Source organism: Engystomops pustulosus, chromosome 5, assembly GCF_040894005.1.
Source record: "Engystomops pustulosus chromosome 5, aEngPut4.maternal, whole genome shotgun sequence".
Taxonomy (NCBI): Eukaryota; Metazoa; Chordata; class Amphibia; order Anura; family Leptodactylidae; genus Engystomops; species Engystomops pustulosus.
The window spans coordinates 65,556,047-65,577,394 of record NC_092415.1 but is presented as its reverse complement, the minus strand read 5'-3'; the positions used below and the strand labels follow the sequence as shown (position 1 = coordinate 65,577,394).

Below are 21,348 nucleotides of genomic sequence, written 5' to 3'. Positions count from 1 at the left end.
GCTCACTCACCCACCTCCATGGCAGTTGAGCGTGAGGGGGGAGGGCACAGCCGGGGAGGAACAGCAGGAGGGAACAGCAGATCTAGTGTGTTGTGGAATAGCAGAGATGTAGCAAGAGCTGACAGTGTGTAATAGGCATCTAATGGATCTCATCATCTCCTCTCTTTTCTATTTGTCAGTGTGTTAGTATAAAGTTCAGAAGCTAAATAAAGGGGATATAAACCTGTACCTTGATAATTTAACCACATTGTTACCCCACAGAACTAGATGGATTATAATGTGTCTGCTTAGAGAGTCTCCGCCCACACCATGGAATTTTGCACTGACCATCCTAGGGAGTGATAGGGGCTAAAACAGCAATAAAACTGAGTAAAGTTGTGAGGTAAAGGGTTGAAAATGATCTGTATTGTGTTAATATCACTAGATATCCCTGTATTTCATTGGGAAAACCCCTTTAAGGGGTGCTACTTTAATTCATGTTTTTTGTGATGTGTGTTGGGACGGATATTATGTCACTTGCCTATATACGTCTACTGAAGGAAGTCTGCCCCTAGTCAAAACAAGTGTTTTTGCCTAAGCATACTTGCATGTAACTGTGTGCTTGTTGAACTGTATGCTAATTAAATGGTACCTGACATTTAAATTGACCCACCTAAAATATATATTTCATAGAAACAACTGATTAGAAAACATTGCCCTTTATGTGCGTATATGCACCTGTATTAGTTACTTATCATAATTATTTAACTCCAATAAAGTTTAAAAAAAACGCCCTCGCTACAAACTCCCAACCCCCCCCACCCAGTGGTCCGATCCCCTGTAGCCTACAGTTACAACCTTCGTTTGCTGTACCCCAACACTGCCCCTGCTCCATCTCAGCCCCTACCTCCCCCTTACTAGTCCCCCCAGGTTCACTGATGTCCATCTTCTGAGTAACTACTCCGTCCCCAGTCCTGGGCACTCCAGCCATTTACACCATTGCTTTTCAAATTTCTTCAAGGTATTATGCTTTAGGTAGACCCCTAGTTCCATGTGAATTGTGACATTAACCATGGTGTGGTATCCAGCCAGTATGTAGCTATTGTCTTCCGCACCTTATATAGAATTTTGGCTAACCCCAATAAAGTTTGGTTAAAAAAAATAAAAGCATTGTTCTTTTTCCAAAGGGTATGTTCAGACATGTCATTAATATCTGATCACATGAAATCACAGAATCTCTCCATGGACTGTTACACTCCCCTATCCTCCATGGAGTCATGTGGTGTTTTCATGTGATAAGATGCATACATGAGGTAGATGTTTATGTTACTGGGTAAAGAACCTATAATGCCATCGCTATGGCAATATGACTTGAAGTTCTGAATAGTAGGGGGACCTATGTAATAGGAGTAGATGTGACGGGCCGGCCACGCAGGATGCCCCCCTCTAATGCCAGGGAATATAGCATAAAGTTGATTTTATGGGAATGTGAGCGAAACCATTTTTAGCTGAAAGCTGGGTGGTATTTAGTTAATGGGTACCTGTCACTATCTGTATTTGTGAAAAATGTGGCAACAGGTTGCCTTTAAAGGAAATCTACCATTTGTTTTTATGCATTGCCAACCTATTGAGAATGTAGCTACACTGATGCAGAAACATAGCATAGTGTCTTCTAACCTCATCAGCTCCCATTCCGGTCCATAAGATGGCAGGAGATGGAGGGTTATGTGATCTCTAACTGGCCATGGCCAATATGCCCTCCAGGATGTAAAAGGGTTGTTCCCATCTCAACATTGACATTTATGGTTCAATAAACTTTATTGCAAGTGAGCGAGAAGCCTGCAAATCAGGCACATGTTCGGGTCGCAGCCCCATATTTATCTATGACAAGGATCATAATCAAGCAGGATTCAAGCTCGAGCAAGCAAATATGAACAAATCTAATATTAACTAAACAACTAGAGGTGAAGAAATAAGGGGGGTAGGGAAAGAGGGGGGGGGGGGAGACAAGGGATCAATCACTACACATCAAGGTTAGGGGGGGTACCCCCTGTTGCTGAGACAGCGGTGCCCATGATTGCAACATCTATATCCAAGAGGTTAGAGCAGGTGAGTTCCTGAACGTGTCCCATCTGTACCAGGTTTTGAGGAAAATATCATATTGATTGTTATCTAGTGCTCTCAGTTCCTCCATTCGTCTCAGTCTGTCCATCTCCTCCACCCACAGTAGTCTGGTAGGTGGAGAGGTGGATTTCCACAATCTAGGAATTACCTGTCTCATTGCCACTATGCAGTGACGCAGGAGGCCTTTTTTAATGTCTCTAAGCCGCCCTGGGAGCATTGATAACAAAGCAATATCAGGGGAAATGCTCCCAGTGGAGCCGTATAGCTGCTTGTAGAGATCCCAAATGGCGTTCCACACTGCTGCCACCACTCCACAGTCCCACCACACGTGAAGCATGGTGCCCCTGTCCTTGTGACAACGCCAGCAAATAGGAGAAACTGAAGGGAACATGCTATGTAGGCGAGTGGGGGTTCTATACCACCTAGTTAGGATTTTAAAATTAGTCTCCTGAATTTTGTTGGACACCGACAACTTATGGGTTAAAAGGAGGGACTTTTCCCATTGTTCTTTGGTGAAGGTTTTACCCAACTCCGTTTCCCATGCTTTCATATATGGCAGTGGTAGGTCCTCCTCACCGCAACCCGACAGCATCCTATAGACTAGAGACACTCCATGAGGAGTCAGTTTGGCCGAACTGCAGATGGACTCAAAAGCCGTAAGTGTGGAGGTTAAGGTTCCCCCGGGAGTCAGAGTTTGAACAGCACTACGAAGTTGGAGATACTGTAGCCATACCCCAGGATAAGGTCTCCTATCCCCCAAGATGTCGTTTAAAGAACGTATCCCTGTTGTGGATATTATCTCCCCCAGAGTCTTATGACGGCCATTGTCATTTAGTAAAATAGGGCATCTATTTAATGTTTCTGGTATTCCGGGAAGACCTATGCCCGGGGACAAAGGACCGGGGACATTGATAAGTTTAACCCTGATGGCGAACTTGCCCCAGACTTTTAAGATGTGCGACATTAGTGGTGAGATGTTGTAAAAGTCCCAGTCACTCTTGGGGGGGGAGCCAGAACAGATCTGGGAGATGACCATGGTTCAGTAGGGAACATTCCAGGTCTACCCATAGCTTCCCGCTGTTTCGACTTGTCAGGTCTAATACCACTTTACTTATGACCGCCCTATGGTAGCGTGAGAAATCTGGAAGACCTGCCCCCCCCAATTCTTTGTGTCTTGTTAAGATGCTGTGTTTTATCCGTGGGGGGGAGTTCCTCCAAACAAATTTAGTTGCTAGTTTCCTGAGTCGATCTAGGAAAGCGGCGCTTAGATCCATGGGAACCGTCTGAAAAATGTAGAGGATCTTAGGCAGGGAGTCCATCTTAAGCGTATTCATCCTACCAAACCAAGAGAGGGAGAGGGAACTCCATGATTTGAGATCGGTTTCTATGTTCTTAAGCATGGGCGCATAGTTCAAAGCGTAGATTTGGTTAGGATCTGATGGAATGTGCACTCCAAGATATTTAATATGCCCATTCGCCCATTTAAAGGGAAGGGAGGTGGTCAGGGAGGAGACCAGCTGATTCGGAATTTTGATGTTCAAGATCTCCGATTTTTGGACATTAACCTTGAAATTGCTAACTCTACTGTATACCTCAAACTCCCTCATAATATTAGGAAGACTTACTACCGGATCTGAGACATAAATGAGTAAGTCATCAGCAAACAGTGAGAGTTTATAAGGTTTTCCTTTGATCTCTAGGCCTCTAATGGAAGGGTTGTCACGAAGTGCACAGGCCAAAGATTCCATCACTAGGATATAAAGGAGTGGGGACAATGGGCACCCCTGTCTCGTGCCATTACGAATGGGAAAGGGGGAGGATAACGACCCATTAACCCTGACACATGCGGACGGATTTGTATAGAGGGCCATAATTCTGTTCCTTGTTTTTGCTCCCAAACCCAACCTCGTAAGAGTGGCCCCCAGGTACCCCCAGTGTACCCTATCAAAGGCTTTTTCAGCGTCCACCGTAAGCAGACATAGAGGGGTCCCCGAGCGCCGAGCCCACGAGATTAGGGTAAGTGTCTTTAGGGTATTGTCCCTTGCCTCGCGACCCGGAACAAAGCCCACCTGTTCGGGGTGAATTAAGTTTGGGATAAATGGGGAGATGCGTAAAGCTAAAATCTTGGAGTATATTTTAAGATCGATATTAATCAGGGAGATGGGCCTATAATTTCCGCAATGGTTGGGGTCCTTACCCGGTTTGGGGATAACCGAGATGTGGGCTCTAAGGGATTTTGGGTCAAAGGGACTGTCTATGTCTATAGAGTTGAAGAAGTCCGTCATAGGTGTAGCTAGGGCTTCCCCGAAGACTCTATAAAATCTGGGTGTGAAGCCATCTGGCCCAGGGCTCTTGCCCATTTTCAGTTCCTTTATTACCTGCAGAATTTCTTCTGAGGTGAAGTCGTTATCAATTGTAGAAGCTTCCTCTGGGGAAATTGAGTTTGGGAAATGAGATTCCAGATAACCTGAGATCTCTTCCATAGAGCGAACAGGATCAGTAGCAGGGACATCCAGATTATATAGAGCGGTATAGAAGTTACTGAATTCCCGAAGAATCTCATTCGGTGAGTTAACTAAGGTGCCCTGGGGTGAGTATATAGACATAACTGGTGTCTGAGGGGTCCTAGGATGTAGGGTTTTGGCCAGTAATTTCCCGCATTTATCCCCATATTCAAAGTAATCTTTTCTCACCTTATCTCTAAAACATAGGCTCTTTTGATCTAATATTTGGAGGATCTTGTGTCTAATAGTTGAGATTTCCGTCTTTAAAAGATCAGTTGGAGAGGATTTATTAGTGGTTTCTTTAGAACCCAATTCTGAGAATAAGGAGCTCAGTTTTGCAGAATTTTCCTTTTTAAGCCGTGCCCCATGTGCCATAAACACCTCTCGGATGGATCCCTTTAAAATCTCCCATCTAACTGGTATTGTAAGAAGTTGGGCCTGACTTGAGGATATAAAGTCCTTGATTACCTCCCGGACCTCCGCTTCGCATAGGGCATCATTTAGTAGGTTGTCATTTAATCTCCAGGAAAATTCCTTTGTGCGTTTACCCAAATGGCCTAGCCACCCGTATACAGGGGCATGGTCTGACCAGAGGGCAGAATCGATAGAACTCTTAGGGCCCCGATCTAACAGTTGGTGTGATACGAAGAGGTAATCTAGGCGGCCGTAGCTATTATGTGCTTGAGAGTGATGGCTATAGTCTCTGACTCCCGGGTGAAGCACCCTCCACATATCTACTAATTTGAGATTTAATAATGAGCGTCTCAGCCTGCGTATTGCCAGGTGGGAAAGTGAGGACCTACCTGTGGAAGAGTCCAGTGCAGGGTCAAGAGGGACGTTGAAATCGCCTCCTAGAATCAATGCAGATCCTTCAGCAAAAACAGCCAATTTTTTCAGAACACCCACGCCAAAAGACACCTGGCCCTGATTTGGAAAATAAACATTAGCAAGTGTGAAAACATTTCCCAGTAAGTCAATTTTAAGAAATATGTAACGGCCTTCCGTGTCTACCTCCGTGGCCAATATGGTCGGATGGAACGACTTGTGAAAAGCTATGGACACTCCACAAGCCTTCCTAGAGGGGTGAGGGCAATGGTGCCATACAGGGTAATACTTATTGTGTAATTTGGGAATGCCGTCCACTTTAAAGTGAGTCTCTTGAAACATTGCTACCAAAACTCGTCTCTTATGGAGACGGTATAATATTTGGCTTCGTTTCTCCGGTTTATTTAGACCCCTGGCATTGTATGTACAGAAAGTTAATACCGCCATAGTTTAGGCAAAGGGGAGCTTAGATCTTGTGTAGATAATGTAGTGGGGGGAGGGAGGAGGTTAGACCAGGAAAGAACGGGGAGGGAAGAAAGGGGTAAACAAACATGACAAACATAACATACAAGAGAAAATGTACAACCCAGGCCCCTAGTGAGCCTGGTGAATCTAAGAAAAGGCATAAAAAGCCAAGGCGATGTCCAGCACCGCAACCCTAAGGGGGAGACGAGGAGATCAATGGGGGGCGAGTCTCCCGGCACATCTCCGCCAAAAAACAGTATGTTCATAATACAAGAAAAAACATATTAAGCGCTTCAAAAATAGAATTTCAAATAATTAAAGATTATAAAAGCCCCTGCTACACTCCCAGAGGCATCGCAGCCTGTGATAAAACGAGGAGTACAGGTATTATTATAAACCATGTGGAATAGATTATAACAGCTTAGTAAGGAAAGCATAACAGGTAACCCTATCAAATAGATAAGTATACAAAGAAAAACCGTTCAGGTTCCGGTAGAGTGACTCATAGCTCGGTCTGAGCCTCTTCTGCGTGTTTCCTGCCACCTCTCTCTTGGCGGTTGGACCGGGGCCGAGTTGATTATAGGCCACTCATGTAAGGCTATCTGTGGCAGCTCGAACGTCCCCAGAAATTTCGGGAGGTCTCCGAGAGATCTGAATACAGCCGACTTCCCATTTTTCTTGGCAATCAGTTGAAACGGGTAGCCCCATCTATACGGGATGTCCCTGGATTGCAATTCCGTCAATAGAGGACGCAAGGCCCTCCGCAGTTGAAGGGTTCTCCTCGCTAAGTCTGGGAGAACAATAATTTTGGATCCACGGAACGTGATGTCCTTGAGCTCCCTTGCACGACGAAGTATCTCCTCTTTTTCCTTGAAGAAATGAACTCGGCATAGGATATCTCTAGGGCGCTCAGAAGCCGCCGGCTTAGGGCCCAATGTGCGATGGATACGATCTAGCTCAATTGGAGAGGCAGAAGGTTGGTTTAAGATCTCTGCAAAGAACGCTTGGGCCCACTCCTCAAGTTTAGATGGTTCCACGTCTTCATTTACGCCTCTAATCCTTAGATTGTTACGGCGGTGCCTGTTCTCAATATCTTCCAGGTGTGTCAAAATACTAGAGATATGGGATGCATGTTCCTGTAGAACTTGTGAGTGAGTGTCCAATTGATCTAGAATTTTCTCCTGGGCAGACTCCGCTTCTGCCACCCTGTGGCCAATGTGATGTATTTCTTTCTGCAAACCAGCAATGTCCTTTTTATGAGATTCCTCCAGCCTTGAAAAAAGGTTATTAATTTCATGCCTGGTAGGCATGGCACGTATGTGTGCCTTCCAGTCCCATTCTTGTTGGGAGACACTTGCCCCCTGGGATGGGGAAACATTGCCCCCTTGGCTTGCAGTGGGGGTGGGAGGAAGGGCCCTGTGGGGAGTGGAAGGCCATATTAACGTAGGGGAGGCCTGGGATGGAGGTACTTCTCCTCTGTCCCCCGATAGTGGGGGGTATTCTTTATGATGCCCCTCTGAAGGGGCACTCACCGTGGTGCCCGGAGATTGCGGGGCTGACTCCTCCATTACACTCAGCTCCTGCTGAGCAGATGGCGCTGCGGTGTGAGGAAGCCGGGAGGTCGCGGCCGCCATCTTGGGCGCCTCGTGCGCCGCGTCCTCAGGCAGCTCCGCTGTCCTGAGGAACTTGGTTATGGCTCCCGGGTCGGCTGTCGGGGGTGCCATGGTGCGATCGGGGCTCTTAGCGCTCTGTATCGTGAGTGATTGGCGGGAATGGCCGGGAGCTCGCAGTCAGTGCGACTTACTCCGCCATCGCCAAGCCACGCCCCCTCAACATTGACATTTAATCGAATTCATTTGCCATATTTTTTTCTTCAATTGAATGTTATTTTTAAAAAATGTGTGCGACCACCACCAGGCGCTTCCAGCAGTGGCCACGAATGTGCTGCTGAGGTGCACAACCACCTGGATTCTACACTTGTTACCACTTGGGGGCCATGGGACTTGCAGTAACTCCCGGTCATTTCATATGCAAAAATTATTTGTTTCTTTGATCAATCACTTCAGCAGAGGTGGTCACAACCAAGGACAGCAACCTTGTTTCCCGAAAAATAAGACTTTGCCTTATGTTAATTTTGCTCCTTAAGAGCCAAAAGGTCTTATTTTCAGGGGACGTCTTATTTTTTTTCTAGAAAAATGATTCACATTTTTTTGGGGGGGTGGCCTAATGTCATGTGACCAGGGTGACATCATCAAAGGTCCTTGAGCTACTTAATATGAAAACTGTACCCCATGTACATATCTGACCACATAAAACAATCACAGCAGCCTCCATGGATTTCTACTCCTCTCCATGCAGGCTGCTGTGATTTCATGACATATATGCTTAGAGTACAGTTCTTAATGCTACAAAAGGTATAGGACCTGCGATGATGTCACCCTGGTCACATGACATTATAGCAGCATACAGTGATAGGGATGGGGAGGAGCTGCTGGATTCGGCCTGAGGAGGCCACGCCCACCTGGACACGCTGTAGCCATGCTTAGTTACCAGATAAAACTACAAAGTTGAATATATGGGAATCTCAGGGGCATAATTTTTAGCTACAAGCAGGGTGTCACATAGTTACTAGAGCCCTATAGGAACCTGTCACTACCTGTATTTGTGAAAATAGTGGTGACGGGTTCCCTTTAAATGACATCTACCACCAGGGTCAAGCATTGTAAACCAAGCACACTGACATACTGGTGTGTGTGTCCCCTCTGGCAGGATCTATGCTTCTTTTAGCTTCTTAAGCCCTTATTTTAATGAGAAAAGGTTTTTAAAATTATGCAAAGGAGTCTAAAGGGCTCAATAGATGTCTCATGAAGTCCCAAATCCACTGTCGGCTTTCATGAACTACTAACTTTACCAGAGTACAATATGAGCAACCCTATTAATGTCTTGTGCATATCCTGGTAACTTTATTGGAGGCCAACCGCTTTTAAGCCTATTGTTGAAGTGTGAATCCAGCATGAGTTACAAATGTACTAATCCGCTAAGCATCAGGATGTTCAGTTATGTAAAAATCTCCCAAGGACATCTTATTTGTCAAATAGGAAAAAAAATGCAAAAAGGGGTAGTAGGGAACGTGTCGAGAGAAGGGGGTGGTTGAGCAATGAAAATTCTGTATGTCCATGATTTTTCTATATATTGTTTGGGAGGGCAGTATGTGTAAAATATCTAGATGTATAATATACAGGCAGTCCCCAGGTTACGTACAAGATAGGGCCGGAGGTTTGTTCTCAAGTTGAATTTGTATGAAAGTCGAAACTGTATATTTTATAATTGTAGATCCAGAAAAAAAAAATTGTCAAAAAGGATTATCAATAAAGCTTCATTACAGACACCTTACAGCTGACCATTGCAGCCTGGGACTATAGTAACATCCAGGGAGCTTCACCAGAGGTCAGAGGGGTCTGTCTGTAACTATGGGTTGTCTGTAACTATGGGTGTCCTTAAGTAGGGGACCGCCTGTGTATTTAGACATTCTATGACTCTATTTGGTCATTGTGAGAAAAGCCATAAACCTTCATTAGAAGACAGCTCTTCTACATTCTTATTATTCTTTTCTTTCTTTTTCTGGTGTCACTTTTGCACATTTTTCTTAATAATGATCCCTGGTGACAACCTCGAAATATGCCAGTGTGCACAAACGCTTAAATATATATGGAAATGCTTTGTCTAGGAAATGCTTTAAGCTCTGCCTTTGAATTATTTGTTTAGCAAGTCAATTTTATTTATCAAGTAAATGCTTATCCAGCGCTTACTGTAAAGCCTCCGAGAACAGCTGATGAATGAATCATAAGTGTCTCTTGGATATTCCAGTAAGAAATGAATCTGTGTTTGTTCCTTAAGTCGATAAAAGGCCTTTCCAAATCAAGTCGGGCAGAAACCATGGAGCCATCGCCACAATGCTGTGCCATGACCGTTTTTTCTTTTGGCCGCCTTTTAAAGAAGTTATCAGAAGAACAATCAGCAGTAGTTTTTTTTTTTTTTTTATTCAATTTTTTTTTTTGTAAGACATAAAAGAGATCTTATGTCTCTAAGAAGAGAGCTTAGTAAAGATCATTTTACATGTGGGCGATTTCTTCCTGATAGTTATGACATATCATTGTGTCCGCTTGTTCAGTCTTGTCTGCTTTAAGGAATTGGGCTTGATTTCCAGTATTGAGCATGTTTAGTCTTGTTCTGCATATAAGAATAAACTATTCCATCTCCTGCTGTCTATATAAAGCGCATTGCAATTATGTGATGCAATATGGCGATCATGATGTATGTGACGGCTTGCAGTGGTCTACTACGCTTAATACAAAGTTGGGGAACCCTTCTAGAATGTTTCTACTAAACCATTATATGAACACCGACAATTCAGTTTAACCCCTATGGGTGCATTTTAGTATCAGCTAAAACAGATCTAAAGCCTGTTGCCCTTTAGCAAAGTGCCCTTTAGTGAAAAACCAGTAAATGATAGTGTCCTATCCAGTGTAATGCAAATTTCATAGCGTGTAGAATAAATGATTGTACATTCTTCACTCTCCATTTGCTGGCAACTTTGACAAGAGGATCATTTACTGCTTACTCCCATGCCCTGGACTATAGCAGAGATCACTATGCACCAAGACAACCATTTTTGGATATGGTGTATAGCGTTAAAGGGGTTTTCCCACCAATTATGTTGTGCCCTCTCTGCGGCAATCTCCCACTGCTCCATTCATCTGGGGGAGTAATGAAGGGTCCGATGTAGGTACCTGGGACCCTGTTGGACCCCCCTCCCCCTTTCTCGTGATCTGATCTTCACTGAGACCCCCACCGATCAGCAAGTTCCTGTAGAAAGGCCCTTATCTGATTTGTGGGAAAACCCCTTCACCTTTTGAAAGAGAACCCGTCAGGCAAAATAACCCCCTAATCTAAATATATTTGCATAAACTGCCATTAGAAAGCATTGCCTCTATCCCTTCATTGTCCCTCTACATGTCTGTAAACTTAAGCAATGAGGTATTAAAGCTGTATGCAAATGACCTGTGATATGTCCAATGAGTCATTAGCATATTCCAGCTTATTCATGAGTGGGAGGCACAGCCACACTCCCCAGTGATTGACAGCCTGTATAATGATGTGAGGTATAATGGCTTAATGGCTCCACCATGTGCTTCCTGGTGCTGGCGCCCCCTGCAGCCTTGTGTGTGTATAGGAGAGATACAACCACTCCAGTCAGCCATGTTATTGCAGAACATGTCAGGTACTTGTGTAGCTGATGTCTGTCTCTCTCACATGTGTGTTAGGAGGATGCAGCATGTCAGCAGATGCAGCACACACACCAGCAATGCTTTACTACACATTACATACAGACATGAGCGAGGGGAGGGGTAACAGGGGTGACATCACTGCCTCTGACTATGTGACCAGCCTCATTTACATAATAAAGAAAAGATGATTTTATAATGATTAATGTATGAATTGACTAGATAAAGGCTGGGATGGATCCTTGTGAGCTGCTCCAACAGGTAGTGGTGACAGGACTAGTGACACGGACCTGATGACGGGTGTCCTTTAAGGCATTATTTTACATGTTAATGAATGTTTTTTTTTTTTTTTTTTTCTTTGCAGATGATCATAGTCGTGTCAAACTACAAAATGTGGAAAATGATTATATCAATGCCAGTCTTGTTGTTGTGGAAGAAGCCCAGAGAAGTTATATTCTCACACAGGTAAGTGTTGGATAAAAGCATTTGTGAGATTAACTGAAATTGGCGCACGCCCCTTTTTTTCCATATAACCATATGCCCGCTTTTAGATCTTGCCCCTTTGTCGTTAAGTGTCTAAAATTCTTTGTTTTTTCGTAAATGGATAAATCTGCCCCAATTTTGTCACATTGTCACAAAACCGCATGCTTCAATCTTTGGATAGTATGGAGTGCTCTTGTGAGGACAACCGTGTTTTTGTAGATGGGAGAATTTTTTTTTTTTTTTTTTTATAGTGTTTGTTGTGCAGGTTCAATATAGATAGTTTTATTGTTTAGGTCATTACCGTATATACTCGTGTATAAGCTGAGTTTTTCAGCACAAAAAATGTGCTGCAAAAACCTCACCTCGGCTTATACACGAGTCAATAATAATAAGAAAAAAATAAAATGAATAATTCTCACCCTCCGGCGCTCCATATACGGTACATATCCGTGTATGGATTGTATGATGATTTTCATTTTTTTTTTTTTTCCCATTTATATCTTGGTGCATTTTTGTATTTTCATAAATTAAAAAAAACAAAACCAAGGAATCTAAATGCTGCAGTCACACTGACTGGCTATTTACATAGTTGAGTGTAAAGGTAGATTGCAGGATTTGTTATGCGGGGTAATGTACCCTGCTCTGTTATTTGCCCGTGCTTGCTTAGCATGTCATTTCTACTTTAGTCCCAGACTGCAGTGATCAGCTGTAAGTTGTCTTCAATAGTATTATTGATAATCCTTGTTCCTATGACAGCAAAAATTTTAAAAAAATCTGATTGTCACTGGGACAAAAAAAATTTCTTCGGAGTTACAATTATAAAATGTGAAAAAGAATCAGTTTTCAGTGCATTTAAAAACAGACCAAGAACGGACCAAGATCGCACTGTGTCTCTGTTGAATCCTGGCTACTTTCCTGCTTGTAAAGCCATGGCTTTGGTTGTCATTGTATAAATGAGGACAGTCGGTCTGCATTGTAAGCTGTTGTTCCTTTTCTCTCCATAGGGCCCTCTTCCTCATACCTGCTGTCATTTCTGGTTAATGGTCTCGCAGCAGAAAAGCAAAGCAATTGTCATGCTGAACCGAATCATTGAAAAGGATGTGGTGAGTGCGCGACGCAATGTGTTTTTCTCAGAAATTAAGTCATGTGCTCGACCAGATGCAATCGGTTTCACATCTCCATCTGCCGTGTTTCTGTCTCTGTATTTCCTGGCTTTTGATTGTCACTGCCCTGATCTTTTTCATCCTGATCTGCTTTACATTGCTTGAAGGTTATTGTGGAAACTGATCCTCTCTGCTTGTAATTATTCTAGTACCAAGCACTTCTCAAGATGGCACATTCTAGCACACATACTCTCAAGGGAAACCTGTCGCCATGTCTTACCCCATTAAACTTCTTGTACCCTCATGTACTTTCTAGAGTTCCCTCTTCTTCTTCTTCTTTTTTTTTTTTTTTTTTTTTTTTTTTTATGTTAAAGCTCCCCATTTATGTTTTGTTATTATTAACCTCCAAAGACTCGTGAAAATGAGCATAAAACTGTCTTTTAGAGACTTAAGGGAGAACATTACTTCAGGTGCCACTATCTTCAATTCTATAGTACCTAGAAACCTGCTTTGTGTCATATTAAAAATAAGATTTTCATCTTTTAGGTCACATCAGTCTTGTGGTTATTTGAGCTACAGACCCGGAGAGAAAGGTTGATAAAATAGGCGGGAGATAGATCTTTGGCCCCATGCACACGACCATTGGGAGGACGTATGTACGGCCGCAAGCGTTCGGCTGTACATACTTTCCCCACAGACAGCAATGGCTGCATGGAGCTATATGGTATTGCACACGGGGAAAAGATAGTACACGTCCTATCTTTCCCTGTGTTATGGCGCTGTGCATCTCTGTGGAGGTCACCCCTCCTCCTCTCCGTAGCACCGGACGTGTGCCCACTCGGCTACGGCCGGGCGGTCACATGTTTGTGTGCATGTCGCCTTTATCTGTCTCTCCTGTTTTCTAGCTCTCAGAACAACCCTGGTGTGATCTGAAAGATTACATTCTTATTGTTAATATGGCACCCAAAAACATAGTCCTAAGTACTATAGGACTGAAGATGGAGGCATCACCAGGAGGCATCACCAGTGATACTCCCCCTTTACCTTTTAAAAATTACTCATTTCCGGCAAAAGATGATTCTTATGACTTTTGAGTTGATTTTATTTGTAGATTTTACATAAGTTGGAATTCTAGGAAGGGCATTTTTTTTGCTATCGGAGGGTGTTTGTTTAATGGGGTAAATTTTGTTACAATCACTTTTAACTGGCTCCTGCTTGCCCATATTTTCTATTTAATCTATGCAGATTTAAGTTTAATGAGATTTTGACTATATAGCCCAACTTATGAGTAAAACTAAAATGTGTGCAGACGGAGGTCAATTCCAGAATGCTCCAGATCGGTACATAAAATACAGTCGTCTTTAGGACCACATTTCAAGGCATTTTAAAAGGGGTGTACCAGCTCAAAAATGGATCGGACACTGTTTGGCATTTTAATCACTGCCATTCACAGGTGAATACTGTCTTTATGTCCAATTTGCTCAAAAATTGGCTGAAATACTGATCTGTTGCTGTGTATGTAGCCTAACTAGGTAACTTTGTAACATGACTATTCTGTATTTCACGTGATTGTCTGATTTAATTGGGGAAGTTCTTAAAGTAATTAGTAGGCTGAGGTCAAAATCCTGCCGGTGGCCACAGAGCAGCGCTTTCACGGATCATTTGCCATCACTACAAAACATTCATGCTACAGTTTAGTAGCAACAAAAGCTGCACAGACTTTCATTTTTTTTTTACATTGCAAAACATGGCCTTTTAGTGAAAAACGCAAGTTACTTTTCACTGTGATATTATTTTTATTTCTTTATTTTTTGCAGCTTGTGGATGCTGTTTCATTTCATGTAAATCTCTGATTTATTCTGTATGTGTGTATTTTATTTTTTGTTGCAGGTTAAATGTGCACAGTATTGGCCAACTCCTGAGGCAGAAGTCCTACTTTTTAAGGAAACTGGACTATGTGTCAAACTATTGTCTGAAAATGTTAAGCCCAATTACACGGTTCGGGTGCTGCAGCTACAAAATATCAACGTAAGAGTAAGACCAAAATGTACCGTCATATCATCTGGTAACCTTGTAATATTGCACTGTTCATCTTACTGTTATACACTTTCTGCTTTAGACTTTAGAGACCAGAAACATTTTCCATTTTCATTATACCACATGGCCAGATTTTGGAGTTCCGGAATCCCCAGGATCATTCCTTGACTTCTTATATGAAGTCCGCAATTCTGGTTCCCTTGATCCTGAATATGGGCCTTCTGTTGTGCACTGCAGTGCGGGCATAGGACGTTCGGGGACCTTTTCCTTGGTGGACACCTGTCTTATTTTGGTATGTACTTCACTTTTTTCCATTTCATTGTACATTTGTCTTCTTGGTGTACAATCCAGTAAAGTGGACAGCACCCCAACAATAAATCGGTGGAATAAATGGAAATTCCTTTTGACCTCATGTAGTCATATTTTAGCTGTCTCGCACTAAAAAGAATTGTGGAACACCAGAAACTTGGAGGTAACATCATTTCCCTTGCTTATTGGTGGTGTACTTCCCAGTTTTTGGATTGTGTCTCTAGGAATCGCCTGATGACTGGAGTCCCAGAGAATGCACCTTCTGGGAGATTCTTGAACTGCTCTATAATAATAATCCTCTTTATTTATACTCTATATTTCTTTATTTATACATACAATTTTTCTCAGTTCAGGTCAGGATTACCTTGAAAAGAGTTGGCACACTTTACCGTGGCTATGATCAAGCCATGAACTAATGTGATACAGTTCTTGGCCTTGTTGCCATGTCTTTCCACTACTATGTGCTTGCATTTCATTGTAGTGTAAGGTCTAGCTTGTGATGAACATGGTTAATAAGTAATACGAGGGCGGTTCAATAAGTACCAGTGTTTGACAACAGGGGGAGTTCCTGAGAGAAGTTGGTGTTATTATCGTGTGCTGCCATCTATCAAACGACGGCAAAACAAATTGCAGACTGATTGGTTAGTTTGGATTTGGCAGCCATTTGAGTAAGACGTGTTTTGTGATTTTTACTAAGATGGAAAAAGAGCAGTATCGTTCGGTAATTCGCTTTTTGTTTTTGCATGGGAAAAAATGTGAGGAGATAAAAGCAAAGTTGGATGCTGTTTATGGGGACACTTCGCCATCTATGACCACAGTTAGTTATTGGTTTGAGAAGCGACCGGCAGACATGGTTACCGAGGAAATCATTCATAAAGTCCACGACATGATACACTCTGATCGACGAATGAAAGTGCACAAAGTAGCAGAAGCCGTAGGTGTGTCGACCAGAATGGCAATTAATATGGCGGACGCATTTGGCTAAAAAAAAGGTGCTGCTTCAACACGATAACGCACCAGCACATTCTTCAGGAGTTGTCGCCTCCAAGCTGCATGAATTGTGTTATGAATTGCTGCCGCATCACCCGATCTGGCTCCCTGTGACTTTTTAGAAAAAAATTTTTTCTAAAAAATGGTATCTTCATTTCTAACATGGGTACTTATTGAACCGCCCTTGTATATAATCTCGGCACAATAGGACTTTTATCTCTAATCACCAGTATTGTGCACTAATATTTTCAGTGTATATTTTAGCTGATCAGTTAACATATTGCAGCAATTGGTTGTCTTCTTCTACACAATTAACCCGAATGGGCTAAGGGTGCGATCACACGTTGCTGTTAAAACTGCGTCGTAATTAGTTTTGAGGTGGTTTTATGTGCAGTTTTGTCAATTTCACAGGTGAAAGACATGAACTGAACGGGTGAACTTGATTTTGAAGGAGAAACCTGTTCCACAAATGTCATTCACCTGTTGATTTTATGTCTTTCACTTGTTAAAATAAGTAATACCACCTAAAACAACCTCAAAACTAATTGCGATTCAGTTTTAACTGCAACGTGTGAACGCACCCTAAGAAACTCCCAACAATTGGCAAATTTACTTGTACAGACAATTTAAGATAGGCCATACTAATTGGATTGCTGTTGACCATTTGGGCTGGGTGGACCACTGTCTTTATGGTGGTCTTCCAACTATCTGCTAAGAGGAGGAGGCTTAGAGAGATGTCTGCTTTTGGCCCATCCTTTGTTTTTTATGGAAGAGAAGTCCCCACTAAAGTCATGTGGCATTGACACTCTTCCTTGTATTCAAAACGCATCTTTCATGTAGGAGAAGAGAGGAATAGCTGTTCAGCCAACAATGTGAATGGCTACACAAACAATTAATGAAACCATTCAATGTGTTAAAAATATGCAATACAAGCATAGAAGAATCTCATATACATATCTGGGAGGGGGAAAAAAACCTGTCTAGATGCATCCTAAATCTTTCCAAAAATAGAGTAATCCTGGAAATGGATTTAGTTTGTTAAAATGGGTTAAATTCCTGCCAAAATGGGTTCATTTTGTTTGTCACTGTTTTTACCATTCCTTTTAGATTGAGAAACGAAAGGATCCTTCTACAGTGGATATTAAAAAGGTGTTGCTTGACATGAGGCGCTACAGAATGGGCCTGATACAGACAGCAGGTCAATTACGATTCTCGTACATGGCCGTAATTGAGGGAACAAAGACGATAATGGAAAGCTCTCAGGTTGGTGGATCTTTACATAGTCAACATTTGACTGCAATTTCTACCTTATGCCAATTTTAAAGGTACAATCCTTGGAAAATAGATGCTAACATTGGATCTTCTAGGGCAGTGATTGCGAACTTTTTGGAGACCGCGTGCCCAAACTACATCCACGTCCCACTTATTTATCACAAAGTGCCAACGCATAATTTTCGATTTATACTCCCTGCTCTGTCACCGCTTTCATTCATATCAGCACCCTGAGTACACAAAGCTAGAAGAAATTCGGATGATCATTATAGCTTCCTTCCAGGGTCCCATAAACAAGAAGAATTGTCAGGGCCGGAGCAGGAGCTACATAATGATAATCCAGAGCTGTCCACACCATCCTACTCCTCAAGTAGTCCCAGGTAGTCACTTAAAAATACCTCTGTGCACAGGAAGTCCTGGGCTGTTAGGGACTGTAGGAAGATAACCTGGTGATGGCCTGGGTGCCCACAGAAAGGGCTCTAAGTGCCACAGGTCCGCCACCACTGTTCTGTGTGATTTTTCACCTTTAGCACACTGTAATGAATGGGTTAAAACGAGACGGCCTCAGGTCTTCGGAAGACCCGAAGGCAGTTGTGTCATCAGTAAGTGAAAGTGAGATCCATTTGATAAGTTACAGAAAGACATGCAATTCAGAGCAAGTCCCAATGAGATTGCATTACCTAAGTGACTTGATGGATCGGAGTGATAATTAAATAAATAACTTTTATTCTTGCCCTTTTACTATATCTGAAAAAGTCAATGAAAAAGTATTTTATGAGATGTAAACGCTGTATGACGGATTGAATGTCTTAGACTAAGTGTCAAACTGTTAGTGAAAATCACTTGGAATATTATCTTGAATATTAAATAACCTTGTTCGGTTTTACTTAACCTTCAGAATTTGAGTAGAGGCCTTTCCAGGGAAGATGAGTGTCTGAAAACGGAAGGGAAACAAAACGACGATCTGTACAATGGTAACAGACTCTCGGAACAAGAGCAAACTGAGATGAATTCGGAGTTCTTTAATGTACCACAAGAGGCGGATGATACAAAAAGGTAAAGAAACAAGCAGGAGCTTTTTTGAGGGACCATTGTGTAAATTCCAGCACATTGTCTTCCAGGACCTCCCATAACACCATGTGTTACATAGGAAAAAAAGATATAAATATGTCCTGAAAACAAACAGTTTAACAATCCAACCTTTTATGCTACTCATAGATATAGGACCTCAAAATCCAGCAGAATGGGAGATAGTTGTCTCTCAGAATTGTCCACTTATTTATAACCCTAATCTATCAAGCGGAGTAGTTTCTTTTCTGCACATGGATAGCCACGGCCTAATGATGCATATTTTGGTTGGCCTTGGATTTAACCATAAACTCAGTCGGTTGGACAGGTCTTTATCTGTGGCCAGATTTCTCTCACCTGAACCTGTGTCCACTATCCATCATAAGTCTTAACCAAAGTTTACTGGGACCATGTTGCTGGACCAGAAGTGTCTATAAGATCCTTAGTTATGTTAAAGCTCAACCTGTTTGTGGCCACGGACTTGATCATCTGGTGAACCCTTACAGTTCTTTCACAATACTGAATCTTAAATTAACTCTAATCAGTTTTGACCATAATAACATGCAGACAGTTCTAGTTATTGGCTCTGAAAATCTGTAACCATACCTTTTGTGTGCGTTACACAGTCCCTCCCTTCTGTTCTGAGTGACTGCTTTAAAGGGAACTGGTCACCACATTTTCACAAATACAGTTAGTGACAGGTTCCTCTATTAACTAACTCGACACCCTTCTTTTAGCTAAAATTAGTTTCCCTTATAAATCTTGGGCTTGTTCTGCTTGGCCCGAGCCTCCCATCTAATCCTTCTGCTGTCCCATGCCTCTTCTCCAATGTGTTGCATGGGGCAGACGTTGCAAACGTATGTATCTGAACACATGAGAACACAGCAGCCTCTATGGAGGATGTGACTTTGTGTGATTAGATACATACATGGGGTAGATGTTGCAAATGTAACAGGACCTTGGATGGCATCACCCTGGTCACATGGCTTAAGTACCCAGTGATGTAACAAAGCTCTCTCTCAATGTTCCACATGGCAGCATGTCCTAGCTGTGAGAAGTATTTATTTTGAGTGGGTTAATTTAAATAGCAGCTTTTCTTTAAGTATTCAAACAAAATCCTGATGCCCTCTGTAGCAAAGGGGTAGGGGGGGGGAACAGTGGAGCAGCACAGTGCAGACAGCGTTAAAGGGATAGGGCCTAACTTGCTGATCGGAGGGGGACTTAGTGATGGGACCCCCACAGATCACCACCAGAATAGGGGTCCGATGGGGTCTGAACGGGGCAGTCAGACCATCTCGGGGAGTGATGAGGGGCCCAACTGGAGGTGTATGGACCCCTGTTCTTGTGAGCGTCCCATCACTGAGCCCCCCACCAATCAATAAGTTGGGCCCTATCCTAGGGCTTAACGGGGTTTTCATGGTCTGATCACTACTTGCAACATACATAAGGATGTGACCACACAGCTCTCCAGGGCGGTTACCCCACACTGTCTGTAGCTTTGTTTGGTGAAGACTGCTAAAAGATTTCCTTTAATGATAGGCTATACTGTAAGATATGAAATCTAATGGAATTGCCTGTATCCCTGAATCTTCCTTTTGCATTTCAGCTCACTAAAGAGAAGAGCCCGGGATGTAAGAAAGGCCACCACTGCTAATAAAGTGCAGAAGATGAAGCAAAAGATGCATGAGGCGGAACGAAAAAGAAAAAGGTGGTTATTCTGGAAACCTTATCTCATTCCAATTGGGCTGGCTTCAGTCTTTGTAACGGGAGCTTATGTCTGTTGGAAATTGTATTCTTTTTGACTTTCTACATAATATGGTGCTTGTGAGGGTGTAACTGTGGACACCCTAAAATAAACCCTGGGTGCTGTCAGTGGGACAAACTTTAATCCTTGAGCTATGGCGAGTGCTTAGAAATGGATATGATCTTTGTATGGTCCTAAAACCAGTTCCTGACTTTTGGGGTCAACCTGGTTCTAACTGAAGCTGCTATATTATGATTTTATGTTTTGTAAGGAAGTAAAGGTACCTTTTGTATGTATTTCTTTTATCTTGGTTTGGCATAGTTACACCAAATATTGTGAAGATCATTGACCAGATATTACTTGTTGTTTTTCTAAAGACTAGTTGGGGTATATCACACTTCGGAAAAGTGGTACTGTCTTTTTCCACAACTGAAGTGACCCTGGTTCAATAGATATGCTTTAAAATGTTTTCAATGTTAGAACGTGTGTAGTTTTAGCACAGCTGGAGAGAGACTTTGACAACAATTCCAATGATCATGCTGCTGGCTTCTTTCTAGCCGGAGATATAGCCTGGTATATCTACAATCCCTTCTTATGAAATATATTCGGCTATTTCTGAAGTGGGTGGCACATTCTGGTTGTGACATCAGCTCAGGGCACTGAAGCCAGAGCACTAGGGGCATTCATATGAATCAGGACAGCATGTTTGTAATTGGACGAACTGAAGTATATTATGACCCAAAGTCCTATCAAAGTTTTTAATTTAACATTACCCAACTTTAGTTGGGTCTGACATTGAACCATTGCTCATAGTAGGAAAAAAAAGGTGGATCAAATATTCAGTTTAGAAATACAATGTATGAAGCATGTTTTATACTATATTCAGAAAGGTGGAAAAAATGTTGTGCATTTTTTTTTTTTTTTTAAGTACCAGTTTCCAACCCCCTTTGCACAGTACTTATGTTTTCAACTATTACTAGATTGGTTGCCAATTCTTACTTGTATTCTGCGGTTTAGATAAGACTCCTAAAGAATGGGAAGTGGATAATGTGAATTTTGAACCATTCACATATTTTTTTCCCAAGAGAAATTAGTCATCCATTCAAATAAATGAAATGCACAACGGCAAAGGGCACTTAGTGGGGCACATGTATCAAAGT

General features: G+C 42.4%; 1 protein-coding gene across 1 annotated transcript in view; it reads left to right on the top strand.

The window, feature by feature from the left end:
- Positions 1-21,348, top strand: part of PTPN2 (protein tyrosine phosphatase non-receptor type 2) — a 39,489-nt gene that overhangs the window by 9,059 nt on the left and 9,082 nt on the right. The window contains exons 3-9 of the mRNA XM_072152278.1: positions 11,547-11,647; positions 12,670-12,768; positions 14,659-14,796; positions 14,888-15,097; positions 17,212-17,367; positions 18,275-18,432; positions 20,051-20,152. Coding sequence (XP_072008379.1) covers positions 11,547-11,647; positions 12,670-12,768; positions 14,659-14,796; positions 14,888-15,097; positions 17,212-17,367; positions 18,275-18,432; positions 20,051-20,152 — 964 coding nt within the window. The remainder of the gene's footprint in view (positions 1-11,546; positions 11,648-12,669; positions 12,769-14,658; positions 14,797-14,887; positions 15,098-17,211; positions 17,368-18,274; positions 18,433-20,050; positions 20,153-21,348) is intronic.